Source organism: Talpa occidentalis, unplaced genomic scaffold (genome assembly GCF_014898055.3).
Source record: "Talpa occidentalis isolate TD23 unplaced genomic scaffold, MPIMG_talOcc4v2.1 talOcc4.7, whole genome shotgun sequence".
Taxonomy (NCBI): domain Eukaryota; kingdom Metazoa; phylum Chordata; class Mammalia; order Eulipotyphla; family Talpidae; genus Talpa; species Talpa occidentalis.
In genome coordinates this window covers 122807302-122834816 of record NW_023605083.1, presented here as the reverse complement: position 1 = coordinate 122834816, position 27515 = coordinate 122807302, and the positions used below count along the sequence as shown (strand labels likewise).

The following is a 27515-nucleotide window of genomic DNA, read 5'->3' as shown; positions in this document are numbered from 1 at the left end:
CCTGTCCAGGCCCTGTGCTGGGCCTGGGAGCCCCCAGATGTGAGCAGGGCCCTCCTGGTCTGGCAAGAAGGCCCCGCTAAGCCAGAAGCTACCCCCAGCTAGCCCATACTCCTCCCATCCTGGGGCCCAAATGCCTACCCACCCGCCGGACACCCGGACAGCACTGACCACAGCCCTGGTGAGGGCCTGACCCAGTCCGTGCACAGCCCGGCAGAGGAGCAAAGACCTTTGCCAACTTGGCCAAGGTGCTCAAGTCACTAGGGGTGATTTTGAAAAATATGGACACCTGCACTCCAGAGCCAGCCCCAGCCCCAGCCCCACTGAATCAGACTCTCCAGGAGGAACCCGGACAGTGAATCACAGAAAACCTCCCCAAGAGCGTGACAATGGCACAAGGTATGAGCTGATGCAAAGCGGAACACCCAGCACCCCCTAGGGAGTTCTCTGGCCAAGGATGTTTATTTTGAATCTCATGGAGATTTGAGAAGTAACTTTCAGCTGTCAGGGCACATGAGGGATAGAGGAACAAATCCAGGGGCACCAAGGGGAAGCAGCCAGACAAGTCCCGTGTGGGGGACCGTCCACGTGCTACAGGCCTGAACTCGCCAAAAGCCAAAAAGCCCAGGTCATTTTTTAAAAGTGTGTGTGTGTGTGTGTGTGTGTGTGTACCCGCGCGCATGTGCGTGTATGTGCATGTGCGTGTGTGCTGATGTGCGTGTGTGCGCATGGGGTTATGTGGGGAGAGATGGCTCAGCTTAACAGCAACTTAAGAGACATAACAATCCAATCAATGAAACCCAGAGTGAAATCCCAGCCACGCCGGCCTCCGAGGCCAGCGGGGGAATCTGATTCATTAGAAGTCATGCATAATTTTGTTAAGTGTGATAATGGTATGTGGTCGTGGGAGTCATCCTTATATTTTGGAAGTGCAGGCCTGAAGAGTCATGATGACTAATTTACTTTGAAATGGTTCAGGAAAAACAAAACCAAAAGCCGGCTGGGGGAGGGGCGCGCGCGGGTGACAAATGCTCAGCAGCCGCGCTGGGAGGCGGCAGCACATGTGCTCCTTGGGGGCCTCTCCTGACTGACCATTTTCATTAGAAAACTTTGAAGGAACAACAAGACAACAACTCCAGCCCCCCCCCCCACCCCCGGCGGGACCTCCGGACTCCAGCCTCGGGGTTCGGGCGCTGCGCCCCGGCCGGCAGGAGCCCGGGGGGCGGCGTCCGGGGCAGGCGCCCCCCGCGCAGGTGCGCACGGCCGGGCACGGCGGGCGGCGCTCAGGGCAACGCTCCCCTCGGTGCCTTTCAAGGTGGGTATTTCCACCGCATTCCCCGGCCTCTTCTCGCGCTGGTCCCCCCACGGCGCTGAGCACGCGCAGGTGAAGACAGCCCTGCCCGGCACCTGGGCTCCCGCCCCACCCCCGCTCCGCCTGGGGAGGCTCCACGCAAGTTCAAAGCGGAGGCTGCCCCTCCCTCCCGGCCCATTCCCCATCCACAGGCGAGGCCGCCAGAGCGAGCCCCAACGGCTTCCCTCGCGCCGCCCCCCACCGCCGGCCCAGAAGCCCCGGAGTCCTGCCGCCCACCCCTGGGCAGGGTCGGCGCCTTCTCCCCGGCCTCTCCGGGAGCGGCGCCCACAGGTACTGGGGGTTTCAAGCATCCATTCGGCGCCTTAATTCAACTAGGAGCTGCCGCCGGGGTCGTGCAGGCCCTCATTGAATTTTGTAGCACTAAGAGGGGTAACCCTGGCTGCAGGGAAAATGGCTGTGGGGAGCGGGGCCCCATCTTCAGAGAAATGCATTTAATTGGTCTGAGGCCTCCAGGCCTTCGCTGAGGCAAGATGGAGCAGCCCTGTCCTAGGTCACAAACAAGGCTCAGAACCTGCCGCTGTCCCAGGGAGGGGGCAGCCCTGTGCATCCGCCCCCGGGCCCCACCCTAGTGTTGCCAGCACCGCTGGCCACTCCACCAGCCGCTGTCCACCTCCTCTCATGCGGTGGCCCTGCCTCAGCTCTCGCCTTTGGCCTCCCAGCAAATCTCCATCTTTACAGCAATGGAAGCAAAACTTTTTGATCCAGCAGCACATCAGTAAAAAGTGTTTGGGCTTGCCCCGCGTTTACATCCTCAGGTGTAAATCACATGCCAGCCTCGGCCCAGGCAGTGCATGCGCATGACAAAACACATGATAATTCTCAGGAAGGACAAGATAAAACTATTTCCAAGAAAAATCACTTCACCCTAGTGCCTTCCAGATCCTCCTCCTTTGGTTTCTCCTGCCCTATATTCCCTTCTCCCTAATTTCCACTTGCTGCTTAATTTGTTGCAGTGCATGGAGAGCCCTCTCTGCAGACATGCTCAAGGTCAACAGGCACTCTTGGGGTTTAAGTTTCCAAGGTTTTTCTCTTACTGGGGTCCACAGTTTTCTCCATTCTTGTACTGGAGAACTCAGAGTGGTCAGTATTATTAATAATAATAGCTAATATTCATTGAACCCTGACTAGTGGCAGAAGCCGTGGAAAACTCTTTACATAGAATATATCATTTAATTTGCCAGAGAGCCCTCCGAGGTTATCCTCAACCCTATTTGATGAGAACCGGGGTGTAGGCCAGAGGTGCAGGGGTGTAGGGGGGTGAGAGGATCCACCAGAGACAGAGTGGGGAGCAGAACAGCAGATCTACTGAAATACACTGCTAAGGGGAGCAGCGGGCGAGTCAGGAGAGGTCTGCTGCGCCATGTGGGTAGCTCCCTGAGTGGGGATCGAACTCAGGCCTAAGTGACTGGCAACAGCTTGATAGTGCTAGACTTTAACTCCTGCGCCACCAGGGAGGCTCTCCATTCTTGATCTTGCCCACAGCTAGTGTGTGGGGGGAAGGGAAGGGGACTAGGACTTCTGGTTCTCCAGGCACTTTTCACCAAAAAAGTGGAGCCCCCTGGCCACCTCCTCTCCTGTCCTTCCATCACTGAGCACAACAACCCCCTCACCTGCCAGACCAGGCACGTGCCCACGCCCCGGGCTGGTGCTGTGGGAATGTTTGCATTTTCAGTCCTGTGCCCTGGTCACATTCATTACAAAAGCAGTAAGGAATTTCTTCCAGGAGAAAAGACACTTTGGAAAAGTGTCTGCTACACACCCACACACATCCACACAGCAAGCATTTAAGTAAGCAGCTTTTAATGACCAATTTCTCCACAAATACAGGGACAAAAGAGCAGAGCAGGTTACTTCCACCTGAAGTTCCCCCAGGCATCCCGGCTGGCCCCGAGAGACAGCCAAGCCATCCCAGCCAGGAGAGGCTCTAAGAGGACGGTGAGGTAATGGGGTCACTCAGGGCTGTAACTAAGATAAAGGGGAGCTTTTACAGGTGCATACCCAGTGGTGAATAAGTAATGTGGGTGTGTTTATTTGGGTAGAGAGTGGCTAATAAGGTCATGAGGAAATAATTTACTGAACTTTGCCATAAGTAAGGCAGTGAGGGAACCAATTTCCTGGGGTACTCAGAACGCTCAGTATTATTAATAATAACAGCTAATATTCCTTGAGCCCTGGCAAGTGCCAAGAGCCATGGAAGAATCTTTACATAGAATATATCTTTTATTTTTATTTTTTGAAGGTTTATTTATGCAAATAAGAACTGGGGTACAGGCCAGAGGTGCAGGGAATGAGAGGATTCACCAGAGACAGAGTGGGGAACAGAACAGGCAGATCTACTGAAATACACTGCTGAGGGGAGCAGCAGGCGAGTCAGGAGAGGTCTGCCATGCCATGTGGGTAGCTCCCTGGCCGGGGATGGAACTCGTGCCGTAGTGGCTGCGGACAGCTTCATAGTGCAGTTCTGAACCCCTTGCGCCACCAGGGAGGCCCCAAACCAGATATATCTTTTAATTTGCCAGAGAACACTGAGATTCTCATCCTCACCCCTATTTGACAAGTGACGACAGAGAGGGGAAGTAACTTATCTGGGATCACCCAGCTAGAAAAGGGTAGCATTAAAGTGGCTCCTATCACAATGAGAGGAGACATTTATTAGGATCAGGCCTATTTGGAGCTACTTGGTGGAGGGTTGAAGGAGGAGGGGAAGGAAATACTCAGGTCTGTCCTGCTACTCAGGCTGCTGGCTGGATTTATAGGCCTGTAAACCCAACGCAGGCCCTTCCTAAGGAGCTTTTTCTCTTTTGAAAGTTGTCATGGATCTTCCACACTTGCAGTTTGGTTCTCTGTGTCTCAAACATGGCCAGGCCCACACTGAAGGCACCCCGGGGCCTCTTTCTTAGGGCTGGAGGGGCTTATGTGTGAGACAGGACATGTGAACTCAGGACCTGTTGGCAACAGTGGGCATCGAGTGCCCAAAAGAGGGAAGGGTGGATGGCAGTGACCCAGCACTTTCCCCACAGAGCACCCCAGCTGAGCCTCTTGACAGCCCTGAGTGACTATTTCTTCACAAAAGAAGCTGAGGCTCAGATGGGACCATAAGGGGATTTGACCCCTCCCATCTGTCTGAGCCCAAATCCTGTACTCTCTGGATCCCAGCCCATTCATCCCAGCGGAAAGCACTTATTCGGCACCACTGTATGCACTGCATCCAACACGGCACCAGGAGGGGGGCTGTAATTTCAGGGCAGGCCACATGCGCATGGATGCAGGAGCAGAGGACACGTGCCAGGACGCTGGCCAGCTTATACCTCATGCTGGTGGAGATGGAGGGGTGGCTGGGCACACAACATGATGGGGTGAAAAATCTACAAGACCTCAGAGCCCAGTGCTCTGAGAGAAAAGGGGGAGAAAGGGCACTTCGGAGACACTGATGTGACCCCCCCAGACATGAAGCCCAAGGGGTTGATGAGTTCTGAGCCCGCGGGCTGGGATGTGCAAACCGCCCGTGGGCTGGAAGAAGGCCTGCCCGGTGTGGGCTGGCCCCGGGGAGAAGCCTGTTGGCACCAGCCCGTGGCTGGCTCCCAGGTGACTTTCTGCTGTGTAGGCGCAAAGTGAGTTCTGCCTCATGATCTTTGTCTTACGGGGTCTACCCCCTGGGCCTCTCGAATAACCCAAGTTTATATGGGTGTGCTCTTTTGCGAGCTGCACGTGCACGTAAAACCCAACCACACAGTGTCTGGGGTTTCCATCTTGTTGGTGAGGATAGAGGATAAAAAAATATCCCTTCCCCGTGGGGTCACTCCAGGGAAAAGGAGGCACAGAGCAGCCCCCCACCAGCAGTCAGCATGTGCATGGGCAGCGTCTCCAGCACTCCGGCGTCCCAACCCGAAAATGCAAACATCATCTACTTCCCCGAGACTAGAGGGAGGCGTCATGGAAACGCAGTGCCTGGTGGTTGCTATTGTGAGTGCCCACGGGGGTCAATGCCATTCTGGGCGCCAGGCGCTGTTCCATGCACTGCGCACTAGTAACTCATTTAAATCCTCCCAACAACCCGGCTCTAATCATCAGCCTCATCTGGACAGGGAAACAGATTAAGTGATTGATTATTTACCTGCAGTTGCCAGGTAGCAAGACAACATCCTATCTGGTTCCAGAGCCCAGGAAGCTTAACTGGTAGGGTTTAACCACAGCACCCTGCCATTCTCTGCGAGGGGTGGGAGGACAGCTCCATCAGGCACAGCCAGTGAATGAGCACCCACTCGGGGGCCACAGAGAGGTGAATGTGACAGCTCCCTGCCCTGCAGGATCCCCCAGTCTCACAGGGAGATAGCACCTAAGAAGCATATTACAGGAGACCGAACACCAGGGTGATTCCATTCAACCAGGGGTGGGGGTGGGGGATGTTGGGGGCACGGTGGTGGTGAAGAGAGGTTGGGGGGGAGGGGTCAGGCTCTGCCCCAGGGCACAAAGACTGGCTGGTTTTGGTTTCTGAGTGCCTCACAGGGCAGGTCAGCCAGGAGGGAGGCTCATTCATTCATTCATTCATTCGTGAATGCAGGCACCTTCTCACTCAGTCTCAGCAGTGGGTGCTCTGGCTGAACTAGTTCTCACAGGATGAGTTTGAAAAGCCAGAGGAATCGCAATCCGGTTGCTGAGAAGAATAAGACCACAAGGACAAACTAAAAGGGTAATAATTGTTACTTGAGGGGGAAAGGAACTTCAAGGCTAAATACTTTTGGAAAACAAGATTAAACAAATGAAAACAAGGGTCACCCCCGCAGGGCCTCTCTGGGTGGTTAATATGCTAATGAGATGCTAATATGCTAATGAGCACCGTGAATACCTAGATGTTGGAAGTAGCAGGGGGTACTTTCCAAGCTTATTTGACCCCAGAAGTCATTCAGCAGGAATGCGGGGCTGTAAGAAGTTCTGTAAGAGCGTTTTGCAACATCCTCCCCTGGCCCAAAAGGTGTGCAGAAGAGGCAAGAGCAGGGCAGTGAGGCCCAGATGATTCCGGGAAGACGGAGACTCTGAGCTGCATTTTGAAAAATCCGGGTGAGGTCAAGGCCAGTCATTGGAGTGATGGGAAGAGCTTCTCAATTGGAAAGGAGTCTTAAGCCCCTTTCATCTTTACAGGAAAGCCCTAGGAAGTGGAGTTGCGCCCTGGGCGGAGGAGGTGGGAGGAGCCAAGAAAGGCTGAGAGCCCCTGGCTTTTCTTTCCTGGCAGAAAGAGTCAGTGTTTGGATAAGGGTTTGGGGTAAGGATTCACCTTTGGTTTTCCCTGAAGTGGCACCTGAGAGAAGTTATTGCAGCAACTCTGGTGGGGTGGCCCTTTGGGCCAGAAGGGCAGGGGAAGGGTCAGGAGGGGAATGTGCCCTGAGCTTGGCAGACTGAGCCTCTAGCTAGGACTGGCATGGTTTCCAGATGGCAGGCAGGGTGTTCAAGACCCTTCAGAGTGCACTGGAGGGGCAGAAAGGGGAAGCAGGCTAGGAGGTGACCAGGGAAGAGATGACTGGGCCAAGATTGCCTCTCCCTGTCCTATAACAAAATGACCAGTGGCAGCCCCTGGGCAGACATGTGAGGAGCTCAAGGGACTGAGCTCCCGGTGTGGGCTGGCCCCAGGGAGGAAATTTCCATCAGACACACCAGACAAAATGGTTTTTATGTGTTGACATGAACGCTGGGGCCCTAGCCCTGCCTCTGCTTTTTCCCTGCTGCAGGAACTTAAAGCATTTCTGCAAACGGAGACCACAGACCATGCTTTTTAGCTACCAGATTGACAAAGATGAAGTCACTTGATCCAGGTGTCAGTGACCTGGTGACTATGGAGAGCAAAGATGACAGTGCAAATGGCCACGGCCTCCTTGGAACACAGCGTGACATCCACTTGCAAAGCAGAACATTCACACCTCTGCCACCCACAGTTCCACTGCAGGGCAGGTATCCCTAGCAGCTATTCTTGTTCAAGTGTAGACAAGTTGTGGTATACCCAGACAGTTCAGCTGTGAAGGCACTCCAGAGAGACTAGCAGTCAATGAGACAGAAGGCAGAACAACAATAAAGAGATGTCAACACAAATAAAAGCGAGTTCTTTGAAAAGATCAATAAACTTGATTAATAAAATGGAGACTTTAAGTTAGACTAACCAAAATGTATTAAATACATATTCTGGTAGTGTTAGGGGGAAAGGATGTCCTGAGCTAATTCCATGCAGGCTTTGTGGACTCCACCCCCACGCCAGACCAAAGCCATCAGGACATTGGGAAAGACAAATCCAGTCACCACCAAAGGGAAGGGAAGGTGGCTGGGACCTGAGGGTGGAGTGAAGCAGCCAGGGTTGGTATAAAAACCAAACACGTGGGCCTTGGGCTGGCTCGCTCTGTCGCTCGCCTCCTGGCTTCACGACTCCTGGCTGGCGGCCAGCTCTCAGAGCGCCATTTGGGGTTCCAGATTGGCGGATTGGGTAGGACGCATTTAAAACATTGTCTCCCACTTTTCTCCCTGAGCTGTCCATTTCCTCATTTCCCCTTCCCTTGTAAATAAACCTTTTATTAACCTTTCACGTGTGCCTGCAGTAGAGCACTGATAAGTCCTTTTAAGCACGCGGGTGAGGACCCACCGTCAGGCACCCCGTTTTGTATCGGGGCTGCCCTATAACAGTTGGAGCTGAGAGTTTTACATTCTGAGTGACAAAGAAATCACTTATACGGAATTTAACAAGGACAGAAAAGATACACTGAAGTTCAAGGTTGCTGATGGTCCTGGCAATAAGAATGATAGTGCCCCAAACTTGTTAGGGCTATGAGTGGGGAAAAAGTCACTTCCAAACACAAACACACACACACATAGAAAATGAAGTCACTCCACTGATACCCACTTCAGCAGTCAAGTCCCTGGGGCTGGAGCCCAGGTCATGTACCAAATTGTGGGGGCCTGCGAATGAATCTGACTACAACTTGACTTTGTTGGCCTGGATTTCCCCATGCCCAAGGTCAAGGAGCAGCCTGGATTTGCGTAAGGCTGGCACCCAGCCACCCCAAAAGTATATCAGCTCCCCCCCCACCCCACCCCCCGCCCCACCACCCTGTCACCACCTCTCTTCCTGCTGTTTAGCAGGACTCTGCCTCCAGGTTGAAGGTGGTGATGACTGTCTGCACCTGCATCTGACCCTGGCCTCCTGCCACCCCCGCCACACTTACTCACCGCGCTTAGCAGGCTGAAATGGCCAGTGTCTAAACCATTAACTCGGGTCATTAAATCCACACAGACCAGTCCTTGGAGCCCAGCAAAAGCTCCAACAACCATGTTTGGTTCACCTTCCTTCCCAAAAATGGGAGGCCTCTGTGAGTACTGAACAGGCCTCTGTGAGTACTGAACAGGTAACACCAGAGTCCACATGGCCTTGGTGCCACTGAGTGACAGGCTCAGAAGCCACATGCCCATCACCCACTAATTTCTTCAAACAGGTTAATTAATTGGGACAAACAAACAGGAAATGTATGTCTTTCCCTTCATGAGGCCTCTTCCCAGTTGGGAGGAACTGACATGTTTCTGTGGCAGAGAAGCTTGTCCTGGTATAGGATAATTTTTTATAACCCTTGCTACATTGGCATGGCCTTCAGAACATACTTAGTTCAAGTGATGTTTATTCACCTTTAACTCCGTTCCTGTGTATTGTTTTATTTCATCCCCATAGCTGCCTGAGAGAATTTTTTTTTTAATTTATTTATTTGTGCATACAAGAATGGGAGTACAGGCCAGAGGTGTGGGCAGTGAGAGGATTCACCAGAGACAGAGTGGGGAACAGAACAGACAGATTGACTGAAGTACACTGCTGAGGGGAGCAGCGGACGAGACAGGAGAGGTCTGCTGTGCCATGTGGGTAGCTCCCTGGCCAGGAATCGAACTTGTGCTATAGTGGCTGCGGATAGCTTCATAGGTTGCATCCCAACCCCTTGTGCCACCAGGGAGGCCCCAGAGAGAGCAGATTTTTTTTAAATTTAAGATTTATTTTATTTTATTTTTTTTTTTTATTTTTTTTTTTAAATTTATTTATTTATTTGTTTGTTTGTTTATACAAGCACTGGGTACAGTCAGAAGCGCGGGAGGGTGAGAGAATTCACCAGAGCCAGAGCAGGGAGCAGAGCAGGCATAAGGACCGAAGTACACTGCTGAGGGGAGCAGCGGGCGGCAGGAGAGGTCTGCGCGCCATGTGGGACCCTCCTCTGGTGGCCAGGGAGCAGCCGGGGATCGAACCGGCGCTGCATGAGGCTGCGGGCAGCTTCGCAACCCAGCGCTCAACCACTGCGCCACCAGGGAGGCCCAAGATTTATTTTATTTATACAAGAACTGGGGTACAGGCCAGTTGCACGGGAGGGTAAGAGGATTCACCAGAGACAGAGTGGGGAACAGAACAGGCAGAATGACCGAAGTACACTGCTGAGGGGAGCAGCGGGCGAGTCAGGAGAGGTCTGCCCCACCATATGGGTTGCTCCTCAGCCAGCGGGGATCAAACCGGCACCGGAGACGCTGGGGACAGCTTCATAGTGCTGCGCTCAACCGCCTGCACCACCAGGGAGGCCCGAGAGCAGAATTTTTAACCCCATTTTACAGATGAGCAAATTGAGATCCAGAAATTTCTAAGAAACTACCTGAAGTGCCAGTCCTAATAAGGCAACACATGTGAGAGACACCACGGGCAGTCTGACCCCTCTTTCCAGAATGCTGTGCCCTCTGCCCACACAGAAGCTGGAAGCTCAGAGCTGGGCTCTGGGGAATCAGAGAGAAAACAAATGCCATCCCAGAAGTGGAAACCAGCTGAGTGTGGACTTGAGCTTCCTTGGGAAAGAGTTTGGATCATCATACTAAGGCGCTCCCGTGACCTTCAGGATGGCGTGTGAGGCTCGCTGGGGCTACGAAAACAGACAAAGCATGACCCCGCCCTCAAGGGCTGGCTCCCTCGCTGGGTAGGCAAGACAGATGGAGGACGCCAAGGATTACCTGGTGGGAAGTGCTGGGAGGTCTTCCAGGAAAGGCCTCTCAGCGGCTATGGGCATCCAGCTGGGGCTGGAAGACCGAGACGTGACCGCCACTGTGCCCAGTCTTAAGAGGACCCACTGTGTGTCTGTGCTTTGCTGGGAGATAGGGGTGCATAGATGACAGAGACGCAGCCCTGCCTGCCGGAGCTTGGAGTCTAGTCCATGGAGCCCAGATGTGCCTGGCAAAGGCTGAACTGGGGGCAGCTACTGAAGAACAGCAGCGCAGAGGCAATGGGGCAGGAGCTGGGCTTTGAAGAATGGACAGGAGTTCACAGACCTCATGCCCAGGAAAGGCAGGGGCACGCGCAAAGGCCTGGGGACGCGAGAACAATGCAGACACTGAAGTGACATTGAGGACGGCAAGTGTGTGACCACGAGACCCTCTGCCAAGCGTCACGTGTGTTGTTTCCTTCATTCCTCACAGCAGCCCTTGTTTTGCAGAGAAGACTAAGACCCCGGGGTTCACTAGAAATCAAAGGAGAACCATCTAGAACTCAGGACAGCTGTTCCCTGAAGCCCACACTCTCATCCATCAGGTGAAGAGGGTTAGAGGCTGAGCATATCGGGTAGGGCTGAGCGTGGGTGGAGAGCCGGGGATGGGCGAGATGCGGCGGGGCCTCACTGCCCGTGCCCAGGAGCAGCCCAGCCGACCTCAGCTCTTCCGGCTGGATAGTTGAAAACACGGCAGAGTCGACTAAACACCAAGGAGAATCCTTCGAAGACAAGACGGATCAGTCAAGTTCCCAGTTCAAGAGAAAAGGACTTGAAGGTAAGAGGGGGCTGGAAACGCCGCCGAAGCAGAGTTAGTCATTCTGCTGCCACGGGCTGGGGGGCGCCAGCATGAGAAAGCAGAGTCTGTGCCACCCGGGCCCTAGGCCTGCCCGGGACATTTGTGGGGCCTCTGGTGAGTCAAAGGACAAGTATCCACGCTGCGCCCGATATTTAAGTTTCGTGTCACATTCCACAAGCGTTAAATATCATCCCTTCTGTCCGGCCCGGGGAGCGGCACCCTCGGAGCTGCACTTTCCCGCGTGCAGATTGGACCGCGACAGTAAGTTTGAAAAAGTCAGTTTATCTCCTCATCCTGGCGGAATCCCTTCCTCGCGAGGCTGGGGGAGGGCTGGGTGCTCGTGGAGTTCTGTGCTAGAAACGGCAACACGTGGAGGTCCAGCCCCCAGTCTGCAGTCCGCTCCACCCCCCCTGACACCCCAACTGAATCTCCCAGCTCTGCCGACAACCCCTGCCGAGGCCTCTCTTCGACCACCTTCGGGCGGAGAGACACCCACGCCAGCAGCGCCGCCTGTCCGGAGAGGCTCAGGCCCAGACAGAGGTCTGCCCAGGCCAGAAGCAGTGCGTGCCGCTGGGGCGAGCAACCTCAAGAACCCAAATACTTGGAGCTGGTTAGGGGGGCTGTGGGTATAACCCCTTGGCCCGGGACCACTTGCTCTGCAGAGGGGCATGGCCTTCAGATGCCAGAGGGGAGCCCTGAAAACTGAAGGGCTGGAGCAGGGACCCTACACCTGGAGCTAAAGGCCTATCCATGGGTGACGGCACTTGGCAAGAAGGTGCAGAGAAGCTGGAGGGAGCACAGAAGTGAGAATCAGGTGGTGAGGGGTGTGGGGAGGCTGGGTCTCTGGGTGTGACTGCTCTGGAAAAGGGGAGACACAGAGAGGGGTCAGCCTGGTCCCAAAACCATGTGGTCCCAAGAGTCTGCAGTGGTGCTCCCATCCCTGGGAGACCAAACAGGGCTTGGACTAAGTTGGAAAGATGGCTGGGGCGCAGACCTGGGAGGGCTGTCCTGGCTGTCAGGATGAGGTGAGGTACGGCGTCACTAAGGGGGCGGGGTGGGGGGCGGCTGTGGCTGACATGGCTGAAGCTCCAACACTTGCCAGTGGGAGAGCCTTGTGCAATGGAGGCTCCCAGGACCTGCGTGTCCATCTCTGTGGAAGGGGGTGACGAGAGAATGTGCTCCCCGAGGTTGTCAGGAGAATGTGTGTGTTTCCTCGGTGCACGCCAGAAACCGTGAAAAATTAGCAGGCCATTAAATCCTCTCCTCTGCTTGCTTCCTGGCTCTTGGGCTCTGAGAATTGCAGTTTTCTTGTCAATAAAATAGGGGTGAAGATACCAATCAGTGTTCACTTCAGAGGCAGTACTGGGGTCACGGGCTCCAGCCTTACTGGTAACTCAGGAGCCGCCAAGCCCTCTCCTGTGGAAGCTTTCCTGAAGTGGGGACCCACCAGCCCGTGGTCCCCTGTTCTCTCCAGAGGTGCCCACAGGCTGAAGCAGGGAGGAGGGAAGAAGCTACCAGAGCTGTGAGGGCACCTTGCTGGCAGATGGGGAGGCCAGCCTGGTCAGCCGCTGCCCTCTGTCCCTCCTTCACACCCCATCCTGTGGGCCAAGCCTGGGCCCTCTAGGGCTCTTCGAGTGGAAGGGCCTGTCTGGCAGTGAGGGACCCTGGGCCCTGCCTCCGCTCTGCCTTCCTGCCTGCGCCCACAGTCCACAGTGACAGTTCTTGCCATGGCTGTGGGGGGTGGGGGGGGAGCCACCCAGCAGGAGGGACGGGGTGGGGGCAGCAGCACATTCTGTCACCTGGAGAATGGCGGAGCTGGCCAGCTTCCAGGGCAGAGACGGCGGGAGGAGCCACATGTCAAGGGAGCCAGGGAACAGGCAGGCAAGGGGCGAGGGAAGGAGCTTCCCAAGCAGAAGACCAGGTGCCAACTCCAGGTTCAGAGTGAAGCCAGCCATGGAGAAAAGCAAAGATGGTGACCCCTAAACCCCAGCCTTTGACGGCTGGGGGATGCCAAGCTGACAAGAAAGAAACTGATTACAATGCTCACGAGCCAAGACTACCCGGCCAGGGCCAGTGCTTGGGTTTGAGGAGCTGGTGTTCCCAGCCGAGGAGGAAGGAAGGGGCTAGAGAGGGGAGGCCTCGGCTTCTCTCTGTGGGCATCCTAAGGCTCGGTGTGGGTGCCCAAGGGAGGTTTGAGGCCAAGTGCCACAGGGCAGGTTCACAGCTCAAGGCTTGGGGCCGGGAGTCCTCCGACCTCACAGGCTCCCCTGGGCTCAGCCCCAGCGGGGTACCTTTCTCAGCAGGGACACAGATGGCAAGACTATACGATATGGCAAGATTTCCTTTTGTTGGGTTTTGTGTATCCCTTGCCTCATTCCAGAGGGATCGTAAGCGTCTGGCAGCAAGTGTTCATTTCGAAGATAATGAACATTCACTGAGCATCTACCATGCGCGTGCCTGACACAGACCACAGAGCAAGCCGCGTGCGGGGCAGCGCCCTCCGCAGGCGCCTGCAGGCAAAGCACGCAGGGTGGAATGACAGGATAGACTAGGCGCCCCATGGGCCGGTCCCAGCGCCCCTCCACCCCAGGGCAACCAGATAGCCACGTGGCCACTCCCGCCAGCTCCCTACAACCCCAGCCTGAGGACACAGGGCAAGTTTGCGGGTGACTTGCCCACATGCCCAAACAAGAGGCCTCCCGGAGGTGCACAAACAGTCAACAGAACCAAAGCAGGAGTTTTCAAGTGGCGAGTGAAAGGCAATCTTGTCTCAGAACATCCTTCGGGGCAGTAAATGAATAAGTCAGTTCCTGCCCCCGGACAAGAAGCCAACTTTGGAGTGAGATGATGGTCGAGGAGAAAGCTTCGGACCCAGGGGCCGAGAATTCAGAGCCCAGGCCCGTGACCTGACTCCTCGCCTGTAGCGTGGGCGGAGCCGGGTTCTAGATCATCGCGGGAGGCTGGGGCAGCCCAGAGACACGTCGATGGGCACGCTGACCTGCTCCCCGGGAGAAACTAGTCCTGCCAGATGGGATTTTAAAGCTCATCGTCTGGACCGTGAGGCGTCGCCCAAGCTGGTGGACACGGCGGGAAAGGAACGGCGCAGAGGGGAGAGGCAGAGAGGAACGGCGCAGGGCGGGGAGGGGGGAAATAAAGCCAGGGGAGTTGAGACTAGGACGAGGCTCCCCTCAGTTTCTGAGGGGCAGCCTGCTCAGGTGAGGGGGCCCATCCTCCTGAGTGCCCGCCACAGTTGAGGGCTGTTAGCCATGTGGCTGAGCTGGGCGGGGCAGGCTGAGCAGGGTTGACAGGAGCCAGGGTCACGGCCATCCCAAGCCAGCAGCAGCCATGTGCTCCCAGCCTCAGGTGGCGTCTGGGGCTGGGGTTTGTATTCATTTCCCCCACACTGTGGTGGCGCCCACATGCAACTGGCACCCAAGAAGCTTTGTCCAGAGTATACCACGAGCAGCCCTACTACACGCCAGAACAGGCGTGAGGACACGCAGTGACCAGACACAGGTCCCCCACCTTGTGGGGGCACCTGCCGAGAAGGAGGGGAGCCCCTGGCAGGCGGCAGGGGTCTCGGACATAACTGTCCCATGGGGGAGGGGAGGAGGGAGAGGGAGTGGCCACCTGTTCCATGCTGGTAGGGAAGAGGTTCGGGAAGCCGGGTGGGTTCCAGAAGGAAGAGGGCTGGATGCAGGTCTAGAAGGCGAAGTGGAAGGTCACCAGTTGAGGGGAGAGGGGAGGCGGGGCGGGCAGCTCTTCAGTGGGCAGGCGCAGAGGTCACTGGTGGGCTCTTGGGGGTTATGAAAGGAAGGACTGACGGGAAGGGGCACGTCATGGGGAGCCTGGCTGCCAGGCCAAGAGGGGCTCCACGGGGGGGGTTACAGAGCAGGGGAGGAGCTGGACAGAAGGCAGGGTACGTGCTCACTGCCACCGCAGCCCCTATTTGCATTCCTAATGGGCCCCGCACGGAGAAATTGGTTTTCCTCCCCATCCAGCTGGCTCCGGCAGATAAGTGGGACTCCGCTAAGTGGGACTCCGTGCCCCGGGCGGGTTTGACAGAGCTGTCCTCAGCGAAGGGTCTGTCAGACTCTCAATTTTCTAGGCCTCATGCAGGGCATTAGGAAATCCTGATGACCACAGGGCTCCTCAGAGGCCCTTCTGGCTCTGGACCCTTTGCCCTTCCTACCCCTTTACCCACATCTCCCATAATGGTGTCACCCTGAGAGATCAGGAGGACTCTGGGCCCCAAGCCTTGCTCTGTGAACCTGCCCTGTGGCCACTTGGCCTCAAACCTCTGCTCCCTCCCTTGGGCACCCACACTGAGCCTTATGATGCCCACAGAAAGGAGCTGAGGCCTCCTCTTTCTTGCCCCCTTCCTTCCTCCTCTGCTGGAAACACCAGCTCCTCAAACTCCAAGACCCAGAGGGTCTGCTGGGACCATTCTCAGCCCCTCTGACCAGGGCTGGCTCTTGTTCCTAGCAATGGCAGTCCACGGCTCTGCAAAGAAGTTCTCATTCCATCCAAAGCTCTTAACAGCCCTGCAGGCAGGCGGAGCAAGTGGTGAACTGTTATCATCACCCATTTTGCAGATAAGAAAATTGAGGCCTGGGGCAGGCAGAGCCTCCCATGGCATCTCACAGCTGTTGAAGTGTAAGGCTTTGAGCTCAGTCCCCTACCCTGCCCCGAGGCTAGCGCTCAGGAACCCCTCTTCCTGGTACAGATAATCCCAATAGCCGCACTAACGGTCAGAATCCGGGACTGAGATCGGAAGCCCAAGGCCAGCATCTTGCCTAACTCCCCGACTCACTGAGGCCCAGAAGAACCTAATGTCACACCATGACTAGTGGTGGAGCCAGGCCTCAGGTCCCCTAACTCTCTGCCCGGGAACCTCCCACCGCCCCTCACTGCCCCTCCGCATCCCAGCACACTCGAGGTGTATGGGTGTGCCTGACATTTCTGGAATCCACTCCGCACACATAATGAGGCCATTTTGAGAAGGCCTGCCTCAGGGGGGACCGGAGAGCTGTCTACTGTCCCCATCCTGACCCCTACCAACTCCTCCAGGCTGTGTACACCGAGCTGCAAACAGATAAATAGACTCTTGGCCTCGGTGATCCGCCCCTTGCCCCCCGCCCCCCCAACACACACCTTTCTAGCCTCCAGAACTAGAGGTGGAGTTTTTGGTTTCAAAGCTGTGGTGGAGGCTGCACTGGAAGGCGGGAGCAGTGGGGAGAAGTCCAGCTGGTGCTGACGGGTCAGTGCTTATGGAGGGAATCCAGATGTTGACACAGCCAGCAACCCAACAGAAGGTGCTGCTTGTCAACAGTGGAAGGGATTTGGTTGTAGCTGTGGAACTGTGGTGGCTCCCTGACATAAGGAGGAGAATGTTTTTCTCTCTCCCAGACCAGGCTGACCCTGCCTGGAGAGCTCTTCTTCTGGCAGCCAGTGTGCTTATGGACCACAGGTTGCCTTAACACCAAAAAATTGGGGTTCACCTGTGAGCACAGCGCCCAGCCCCCACCCTGTGGTGCCTGCTTGAAGAAAGGACTCAGCATCAGCATAATAGGGCACTGGAGGCAAAGTGTGGGGTTGGCACCTTTAGGAAGATTCTAGAAACACTTTGCCCTGAGGGATAGCTATTCACCTGCCCAGAGGTAGGGAAGAGACCAAGAGATCTTTCCCAATCAGTCCTGTTTCCCAGCTCCCATCAACATCCCAGATTCCCCTGGAGGACTCCCAAGAGTCTCGCCTCTTCCCTTTCATTCTACCTCCTCCAGCCCCAGAAACCCGCCCTGCTCTCCCTGCAGCCTAGTCTTTGGTGGAGAACAGGGAATTCCCTCTCTGGCAGCAGGAGAAAGTGGGACACTGCTGGGAGTTGGGGCACCGGGCCTGGAGAGGGAGGGAGGGGAAAAGTCTACCCCTGCTGCCGCCCCACTCTTACCCCCACCCCCCAAAGAATGTAATTAAGCAGCAGGCCTCTGCCAGGAGCCAAGCTTTCTGCTTCCGTCTATAAATCACCTTCTGAATCATCTCTCAGCTCCTGGAGGAGCAACTTCTGCTTGGGCTGTTCCAGGCGGCCCCAGGGCCACGCCCCCCTTGAGCCTGCCTCCCTGCTCCTCCCCAGCCCAGCTCCTTGTGGCTCCAGATCTCAACTGGAAATGGCAGTGGCTGTAAGAGTCTGCAAACTGCCATCTCTCCCCCTCCCAGTCCTGGGCAGGCACTGCTGAGGTGAAGATAGCCTGGTCTGCTCCCTCATGTTAAGAATAAATCTACACACTCCAACACCAAGTATAGTGAGACGAGCTGACTCTATGGAGAAGGAAAATGTAGTCAGTTAAGACCAATCTGGGAGGACTTCTTGGAAGAGGCAAGATGGGCTCCTGGACTTAAAGGAGTCAAAATAGCTTGCAGACGGGGGTTGAAAATAACTAACGTTTGTATAACATTTGCTGCATGACGGTCGTTACTCTAAGAACTTTGTGAGTATTCACTCATCTAATCTTCACAACCACCCTATTCTCATATTATAGATGAAGAAACAGGTTCTGAGAGAGTAACTTGCCCTCGGTTATCTAGGTAGTACAGGAGAAACCCAGATGTGAGCAGTCTGGCTCCGTAGGAATGAGTAATTGGGGGAAGTGAGGTTTAGGGGTGCAAGAGGTTGACTTGGCAGTGGTGGAGCAGCCTGCTTTGGGATTTAGGTCAAATGGGACTGCGGTAAAAGAATGGGGAACCAGTGGCAGGCTCTGTATATCTGAAGGGGCCCAGAGGGATGGGGAGCAGGCACCCAGAGCATCATGCTTCTCAGAGATGAACTGGGTGTCTGCCATAGTCTTGTGGACTCCTGAAGGCAGAAGGGACCCCCTCATTGTGATCAAGGTGGATGAAGCCAGAGGGAGGCAGGCAGGATGGGAAGCATGAAGCAGGAAAGGGACTCATTCTGTGCCCCACAGAACTCAGACACAGGTCTCCGCTCCCCTCTACAGGTGCACTGTCAGGGTGCTTCTGATCTTGGAGGGAACAGTGAGGCTCCCTCCTTCTCCAAATGTGGGGGGGACAGTCTTTCCCTGCTTAGTGGCTTTAGGATGATTCTGTGGCTCATAGCAGGGTGGCTGGAAAAGTCTAGAAGACAAGTCCTCCTAAATCCCTGGGCTTACCTCATTCCAAGACCAGCGAGGTCTTCCTCCCCGCCCCCTCTTTCCCTGGAAGGGTGTGTAAGGTGCTTCCTCTACTGAGAAAAGTCACTTCTGCCCACACTCTGGGCTCCCGGCCTCCCGTACAGGCCAAGGAGACCTACTCAAAGTGTTGAGAAATCCCCAAGGTCACGGATCCTTCCCCACCCCTAGACTGTATCCCACTGCCCCCCTGTATCTGCCCCGGAACCACCCCAGGTCAGTGGCCTGAGTGGCATACACAGGACAGGTGCCAGTTAAGACTATTTGGGTTTTCCACCAGGAGCCCTCTCTGCTGCCTCAGTTTCTCCACCTTCAGTAGTAATTGAGCATGTACCGGGATGTCAGAGAGTGTGAGTGCTGGTGGGGTCTGGCTGGGTTTGCCACTGGGAAAGCTGCAGGAAGGAGGACGGAGTGTGACCACTGAAGGACTTGGCACCTGGGCCCAGCTCCTGCCTCTTTGACTTCCTCCCCCAAGGTCCTCCCAGTCCTGGGGGCCGGAGGGTGCTTAGGATCCAGACTCCACCTCTTGGTCCCAGACCCGTGTATAAAATGCTCTGAGATTCTGGGAGAACTTTCAATGACGCTGTCTCTTCCCCGAGACTTGCCCCCACATAGCAAAGCAGGTTCTTCCAAGAACAACTCAGCTCCAGGCTCCTGTATTTTTGACTTTTTTTATTTTTTAAGCAAAATGTCATCCACTCAGAATACAAACTGATCAGTCACCCATTTTGGCCCCTATGGACAGCAATGGGGGGTCCGGCCTGCGGGAGTGCTGTGAACTCCCTTCAAGAGACCTGGATTAATTTCTCTGCCACATCCCCCCAGGGAAAGGCCTGCCCTGGAAGAGAGACCACCCGCTTAAAGCCTGGCCATCCGATCTGGTATCTGCCCATCTGTCTGTCTGTCTGTCTGTCTGTGGGATCAACAGCCTCCAGCCAGCTCAGCTCCTCAGCAGCCCCAGCCCCAGCCAGCTGTAATTCCTGCCTGTTACAAGTGTTAACACCTGGCCTGGGGCCTTCCTCCCCCGCAGTCTCCAGGTGCCTCCCTGGGCCCAGCCCACTGACCCCCACGGGGTTTGACTGAACATGTTCACAAGCCTCTCAAAGGCGGGTGGAGGTGGGAGTGGGTGGGGGAGGTAGCAGGACATCTGACAGATGGGGAAACTGAGGCAGGGCTCAAGGCAGGCCCTTGAGCTGAGGAATGAGTCCCAGGATGGTGGAGAGAGAACTCAGGTGTCTTATTTCCCAGCTCACTGCCCTTGACTTCCACAGAGCACTTTCACCCAGGCTGCGAGGCAGGGCAGGCGGGTGACCTGTGAGTGAAGGGGAGGAAACAGCCCGGGGCTGGCCATACAGAGCGGGGGACAGCCCACACAGGCCCCATCCAGCAGGGCCTCTGCCCTGGAATGCAGCAGGCACCAGGCCGGGCCCTAATAAGATAGGTTCATTTTTTCCCCCCAAGAAGGAGAAGAAAGACAAGTTCCTCCACCAGGCGCTAACAGGGACTGACAAGAAAAATTATAGAAATCAGGGCTGTTGTCACTGCTTCCTGTCTCAGGTCTGCACGACCTGGCCGGGAGGCCTCAGAAAGCATCACCCCTTCCATGAGCTTGTTGCGTCTGAGGTCCTGATAGCTCGACCTTCTGGTCTACCTTCTCCCAGGATGGGGGGTGGTGGGGCTCAGCAAATCAGGCTGCCGGGGTGGGGGAGTGTCTTCCTTGAGGGGTGGCAAGGACAGAAATCCCAGCTAAATGATTTCTCCTGTAAATCCCTCCTGGGGAATGTGTGAGCTGGGTGGGCCAAAGAGGGCAGGCCTGGAGGGGCTCAGACACTAAAAGGACTGGAATCTGACTGGCGGGGGGGGGGGGGGGGGGGGGGGGGTGGTGGGGGTGCGGCAGAGTCAGAACAGGAAGCTGAGGCCCATTCACTCACTGTCCCTGTCCCAGCCCCAGCAGAACTGCAGCCCAGAGGTGACTCACCCTCCACACCAGTTCTAAGACCAAAGACAAACGGCCAAAGGCAGAGGGCCATTGACCACAGTCCTTGGGCAGTCAGGAGGAGCTTGTGCCAAGGCAGGCTCCGTACCCACCCCCATACCGCCCAGCCCGGGATCCCAGGGCAAATGAGCCCCTGGCAGCTTCCTCTTTGGACCTTTGTCTCTGGCTGAACTGTCCCTCTAGGACCCTGGGTTCCCACCAAGCACCCAAGCTCAGGATGTCATCCACACCCACAGCTCAGATGTCTCAAATATATCTATAGCCAGGGGCCTCCCTGGTGGCGCAAGGGGTTCAGTCAGGACTATGAAGCTGTTGGCAGCCACTGCAGCACCAGTTCGATCCCCGGCCAGGGAGCTGACTCACATGGCGCAGCAGACCTCTCTTGTCTCACCGGCTGCTCCCCTCAGCAGTGTATTTCAGTAGATCTGCCTGTTCTTCTCCCCACTTTGTCTCTGGTGAATCCTCTCACCCCACCCCGACCCCAGCCCATACCGCTAGCCTGCACCCCACCTCTTATATGCATAAATAAATTAAATAAATCCTAAAAAAATATATATCCATAGCAAAGTCCCAACCATGGTCACTGGCCCTGGAGGACAGTCCCAAACCCAGCCCCACCCTCACACTCACAATCAGGTCACAGCCATGAACACGGAGACCCATGCACAAAGACATCTGTGGGGCTTTCCCCTTACGCTGTCATGAAGGCATACATGCACACGCACGCACACTTGCACACACAACCTTCACATGCCCGGTCACGAGCGTCGTCGGGCAGTGTCACAGCAGACACAGGTAGTGACCTTTACATGGGCAGAGATGCTTCTAGACTTTCTGTCTCTCACATGTATAGACACACATCATAGACTCAGTGACTTCCTGGCACTTGTAGGCAGACTCAGCACCCCATCACCAGCCATGGGTCCCCCAGACACCTTTTGCACAAGTTCACATCCAGTCAGCCCAGGCAGACTACCCTACACACTAGTCCAGAGATGACACCCTGAGGATCACAGAAATAGGAAACACACACACACACTCATTTCTCTGCTCAGACAAAGCAGCAACCCTGTCCCCCCGCCCGCCCCAGTCCCCAAACAAACCATGTGTCCAGCATTATGTTAGGGCCAATGTCCTGCTTTCCAGGTTTTTCCAACGCCTTCTGCTATTGGGTGGCCCCTAGCTAGATGCTTCCCAGTTCACCATTACAAACCAGACCCCCCTATGGCCCCGGAAAGTGCCTTCCTCCAGTTCACAGGGGAGGGGAGCCCCAGCTGTCTTCCTTGCTCCCTGAAATCTGTGGGGTTCCAAGTCTTCTTTTTCTCCCCTCCCCCTGCAAGGGTCCCTGTTCCAGCAAAGCACGCAGGGCCTTGGCCCGGAGAGGAGAGGGCTGGGAAAGGCCAGTGAGACAGGACTACTTTCCAGCGGCCTCCGCTCCCCCCCTCAACCCCCCCACACACACACACGCAGCAGAGCCCCCAACCGGGAACCCGGGCTTCCTCATGTCACCCCATGGGCTTCTTTATGTACAGGGTCAGCCACTGCCATGGAAGGATGCACTGGGCAGAAGAAAGCCCTCCCCGTGGGTGTCAGTCCCGGGAGCAACTCTCGGAGGCAGCTAAACAGAGGCCCTGGACCAGGCCCCCCTTCCTGCCCCCAGCACGGCCCCCGAACACCCAGAGGCGAACGCTGCCACAGAGGCAGACTCGGGGTGTGGCCCCCGAATCTCACTGGCTCTGCCTCCCCTCCCCCAGGCTGGGAAGGGGTGCCGGCAGGTGGCAGGCACCCCGGCCACTCTCCTCCCCAGGGGGCCGCAGCCCTTTTCTCACTGGAGATCCCAAATTCTTCCTCCTCACCTCCCACCCCCCAGGTGGAAGCTCTCCTCCGTCCAGGAGGGGAAGATTCTTTAATTAAAGTTTTCCGGAATGCAGGGGGTTGGAGACTGAGGCGAGGCGGGGTGTAATTTAGAGAACTGGTTTCAGTGTGTCTTTCCCCTCTGGCCTCCGGGACCTGCCAGGGGGCGAAGGGGCCGCCTGGAAAACAAGGGACTCCCCGGAACCGGGGCTTCCAAAGGCCTGTTCGCCCCTCGGTCAGTCCCCCCATACAGGCACCCCCCCAACACCGAGCCTGCCGTCCGAGCCTTATTTACTAAAAATGTCTTTTGTATCCGCATTTCTCCGGCCGGAATCCTCCCTCTCCCTTTCTCCTCGGTCCCTGGTTTTCCAACAGGAACGAATTTGACATGGAGAATTGGATTTTTGGTCAAAGAACGAACCCGCTCCCTCCCCAACAACTACATTTTCAAGGACCCCCCCCCTTTTTGCCGGGATGGACACGCAAGAGATGAATAAAACCCGAATTCAATGGCATCTCAGATCAGCAAATTCCATATTCACTTCTGTGGCTCCAGATGAATCTAGAGCAGAGTGGGGAGAATCTGATGACCCCCCCCACACACACTCCCCTGCCCTGGGGATCCCTGAAGCCACTGGGGTCTGAAACACGAAGGCAAAGGGGGCTATTGTGGGGGAAATCGGATGGAGGCGGCGCGGAGGTGGGGGTGGCAGGGAAGGAACAGGACGCTTTTGCCCATGAAGACCCCAAAATGGAGAAGAGGAGAGGCCGGGCCCCGGGGACAGCGCTGGGTTTCCAGACACACAACTGCCAGCAAATGGAGGCCCTTGGAGGGGGGCCCGGATTGGGACGGGTGGGGGGTTAGGAGCTAAGACGAGAGACCGTGTGAGCCGGGAAAGTGCTCCAGCCTCTGCAGCGACTAGCAGGGAAAATGGTGATTATCAGGGAAGCCAGGAGTTGGATTCTGAAGGCGACACCAGCAGAAAACCCGGGGGTGGGGGTGGGGGGTGGGCGGGGTGGGGGGGCTGCCGGAACGAGGCAAGGAGAAAGGAGCCCCGGGCCTGCCGCAGCCCCCCCCCCCGCCCCGGCCGGCGCCCCCCACCCCGGCCCCCGCCCCCCACACCTCCCCGGGACTCGGCGGAGAAATCCGGCCGCGGGCAGACAAGGGGCGAGTCTTACCACCAAATTGGGTAGCCGGCGAGGACCCTGGTGCCAGAGAGCAGGAGGCCGAGGAGCAGCCCGAGCAGGTGGGGCTCCATTAGAAGCGGCGCCGAGGAGGAAGTTTGCCCGCGATCATGAAGAGGGGGAGCGACGCCCCCAATAGTTGGAACAAAGTCCACTTGAGATTGGAAATGACTTTCGGGCTTGTCAGAAGCGCACCTCCACCCGCGGCCGCCCCCCTCGCGAGCCGGCGCGGAGAGCCGGGCGCGGGGATGTCAGCGAGCAGCCAATCAGCGGCCGCGGCCTAAGGTGAGAGATGCGTCGGGGCCCGGCTGTCAATCACGGCCCCCCGCGCGGCCCGCGGCCCGGGCTCGGCGGAGGGCATCGCCCGGCAAACTTGGGCAAAGCCCGCGCCCGGCCACGGTGGCGACTTGGGGCGGGGGCGGCGCGGGCGGGGGCGCGGGGCGCGCCGGACCCTTCGCTGGCCCGAGACGGCCGCGGCCCCCGGCCCGACGGGTCTGGGCAGCCGGGGGTCCCACCCCGCGCTCACGTGGCGGCCGCCGGCCGGGCCGCGGCGGGGGCTCCCTGCTTGCCGGCACCGCGACCCCCGAGGACCCGGACCCGCGAAGGGTCGAGAGTAGACAGCTCGGGGGTGTTTCCAGAAGCCCGGCTCGGGCAGGGCAGGGGCCGAGGGTCTCGGAGGGGGTTGGGAAGCGCGCGCCCCCGGAGCCGCCCGCCCCCGGGCCCTCGAGCCGGCCGGCCGGGCCCCGCCGCGGGAGGTCGCTGCCCCCGCGCCCGAGGAGCGCGCGGAAGGGTCCGCCGAGGCTCGAACGTCTGGCTGCGGGCGGCGCCGGGGGGACAGCGCCGAATGTCATTTGAGTCTTTTGTCAGGGATCAGATCGGTATCGGGACCTCCTGCTGCCTTTGCATTTCCTGCAACTGACACCCGCGGCCGGTTGCATTTCCTGCGCGCGGAGCCGGGCGCTCTCTCCGCCGGGGTCCAGGTGGGGCCTCCAGCCCCGCGGGCAGCACGACCTGCGGCCCCGCTGGAGTCTCGGGGATGGCGTGTGGGGACCGCGAAAGGCCGCGGCCCCGGCGTGGAGCCCTGGGCTCTTCTGGGGACACCCCTGCCCTTCAGGGCCCTTCTCGCCGCCCTGCCCCTCTCCTGGGGTTCTGGGCTCCACTGGGGTTTGGGGATCACATCCTCTTCCTCCGCGTGGACACCAGACACATTCTAGGATTCCGCCCCTCACCACGGGGAGAAAGTCCTTCCAGCCCCCACCCCCCTCACGCACCCTGGGGTGCTGCCTGGCCTCTCCCTCCAAGAAGCAGCCTCGTCCTGAGCGAGGCTGAGATTGAGGCCAAATGGAAGGAGCTTATTCCCCGTGAGGTGGACCCCTCCTGCACACTGGAGACCCCCAGAGGCACCCTGACTCTGGGGTGAAGAGAGCAAAGCTCCTTGTGGGGACAACTGGTCTGGGGGCGGCTGCACCCCCCGGGAACCTCTGTGGAAGGGGCCGGGGCTGAGCTGATCCCAAATCCCAACGGGATGGGGGGAGCGGCTCTCAGAGAGGTGGGGGCACCGCCCAAGGGAGCCCGCTGCCAGGGCACCAGACATTCCTGGCCTTTGATCTGGACGGGCTGTGCCCAAGGCTCAAACCCGGTGCCCCTGCCCGCCCGAGAGCCCTCTCCTCACACGGCTGCGGAGGGCGCGGGGCGCTCGGGGAACTGGCCCGGGGGCACCAAGGGTCGGGGGAGCCGCCTGGGCTTGTCACTGCTTCTGCCTCATTCCTAGCCCGGTGCTCGAGCGGAGGGGGGTGAGAGAGAGGAGGGTGGGCAGGGGACAAAAGGGAGATGCGGCGGGAGGAGAGGGGGGACAGAGACGGGGAGACTGAGAGAGACAGAGACCGGGTGGAGGGAGGGGAGCCCAGCGGCGGGTCTGCGAGGGAGGGGGAGGTGGAGGCTCTGGAGGGGAAGGCTGGGCGAGGGGAGGAAAGACCCGACCTTCCCTGGGCTGTGGACGGGCTGGAGGGGGCAGAGATGGGACCTTCACAGACGTCTCCAGGGTGGGCAGATTTGGGGTGCCTTATTTTTGATTCACCTGAAAAGGGCGTCACGGTAAATTTGCCGTTGTCCCTGATTGCAGGAGCCCAGGCCCTAGGGGTAGAGAGCCCCGGCCCGCCCCCTCAGTTCCTGCCCCAGGTCTGTCCTACCCAAGCGTGGTGTGGGGGGGTAGGGGGGGTTTCTCAGCTGGTTTTCTGATCAGAGGTGCCTGCTGGAGCTCAAATTCTGCCCAAGAGTTTGAGGGGCTCCAGAGCCCCATAATCATGTTTCTGAGACGTCCCCTGGCCATCAAGACAGGATTCTGTGGATTCAGTGTGGCTGGGAGGTAGGCGCTGGGCTCCATGACCGCTTGGGGTCATTTCTAGGTCCCAAGATTCCACAGGTGCCAACCCTGGGAGTTGGGACTGAAAGATCCCCTAGGCTGCTGGTGGGGTGGGGGTGTCTGAGCCCAGCCCAGCCAAGGGCTCTGGGCAGTGTAAACAAGCCTGGCTGCTCCCCAAGGATTCTGCCTATCCCAAAGCCTCCCGGGCACCCAGGTCATGGGTGCAGGGCAGGGAATGGAACAGAGGCCAGAAAACAAGCTGGTGGGAGGGTGGAACCCGGGGCTTTTGTGGATGCACCAGCCTGGGGAAGTAAAGGAGAAGCCTGGAAGGGGGTGTGGGAACCAGCTAGTGGCCCCGCGCGGCGCCCTGGCGCAGGGAAGCATGTGTGGGGATTTCCCTCCACTTGAAAGCTCCCCCAGAGGAGGGGATTCCTGAGCCCTTTCCCCTCCCCTGCCAGGTGTCCTTCCTTCAACACAGGCTTAATTTCCTTCCTCCTACCCGCCCTGCGCTGCCGGTGGGTACACAGGAATGGCCCCTGCCCGGGAGGGGGAGGCAGCCCCCGTGCCACGTGTCACCAGCGGAAGCACCTTTGCTCCACGGGGCAGCCCAACCCCAGAGTGGGCTGCGCGCTCGGTGGGGAAAGAGTTAACTCACCCCAAGGTCAGCGAGGGTGGGTGAGGGGCGCCCCCCCACTCGCCCCCGGCGGTGCACCCTGAGGCCTCGGCCCTGAAAGGCAGGTCTCGCCAAGGAAGGCAAAGAAGGAGCGGACGGCCGGGGGCTCGGGGCGGGCGTGGGGGGTGGCGCGCCGCGAGCACTTTGTGTCGTGTGTGTGAATATCGGGGTGTTCGGAGCGGTCGACTGAGGGCACACCCCCATCCACCCCCGCCTCCCCAGCTGCCCGCAGGTTCCTTTTGATGTGCGCTCCCGGGGCGCAGCAGCCGGCCTCAGTGTATTCAGCGCCGCCCGGCCGCGCCCCCTGCGGAGGCCCTGGGGAGACAAAGAACACCCCGACAGGCCCCCGCCCGCCCGCAGGGGGCTACCGGTCTGTCGCCGGGTGGAGAGAGGAAATCTCTGATCCCTCGCTGGGAGATTCGGGGTTTTTTGCTTGGAACATGCTAGAAGCCTGCTAGGGCTAGGAGCCTGGCGCCCCGACCAGCTCGGGAGCATGGGGGAGAGTAAAAACCGCCTGCGGCTGTCCCCCAGGCCTGTGACAATGAAGCTCGCGCGGGAAGCGCACCGGCCGCTGAACTTTGGGGTTCTGCCTTCTCTGACCTGCAGCGAGGGGCTTTCAACTTTCTCCTAACGTCGACGGGAACCGCTAGACAGTTTTAAGGGGGTGGTCTTGGCAGCCGCTAGGAGGCTGGACAGCCAGGGAGGGTAACCTGCAGCCAGGAGCAGGAGAATTCATTGAACAGTTTCTTAAATTGCCCAGAGTAGAGGCAGCGTCCTGAAAACGTTGGAAGCCCGCCCGGGGTACGCTCAAGGCGGAGCAACAAAGGTCAATGGGATACACAAAAGCGCCGCGCTCCTCTGCCAAACAGCCTCTCTGTCCCCGGCCCTGGCGCGCCCCCTGGCGGCGGTGCTGATAAAGAGGCAGGAAGTCTGCACGCCAGGAAGGAAGCGCTGCCCCGCCCCGCACCCGCGGGCCGAGCCCGGGCTCTGTTGGTGAGCAGCCCAGATCTTTGGGTATCCGGGTTAAGTAGGCGTCCTCATGAGTGAATGCCCTTAATCTGCTC

At 57.8% G+C, this 27515-nt stretch overlaps 1 protein-coding gene and 1 long non-coding RNA gene across 4 annotated transcripts in view; one reads left to right on the top strand and one right to left on the bottom strand.

Moving 5' to 3' along the window:
• WNT3 (Wnt family member 3) overlaps positions 1-23603 on the bottom strand; it is a 36984-nt gene extending 13381 nt beyond the window's left edge. Inside the window, exon 1 of the mRNA XM_037493306.1 lies at positions 23411-23603. Within this exon, the coding sequence (XP_037349203.1) occupies positions 23411-23490 (80 nt within the window). The 5' untranslated portion in view covers positions 23491-23603. The remainder of the gene's footprint in view (positions 1-23410) is intronic.
• Positions 1552-7506, top strand: LOC119232572 (uncharacterized). 3 transcript variants are annotated; one of them, XR_005122155.2, is made up of 4 exons: positions 1552-1639; positions 3197-3304; positions 5931-6059; positions 7093-7506. It is a non-coding gene; the product is annotated as an uncharacterized LOC119232572 (long non-coding RNA). The 3 variants fall into 3 exon arrangements; XR_005122154.2 differs by having other exon boundaries at positions 7065-7506; XR_005122156.2 differs by having other exon boundaries at positions 3197-3309; positions 7065-7506.
• Positions 23604-27515: the final 3912 nt, after the last annotated feature.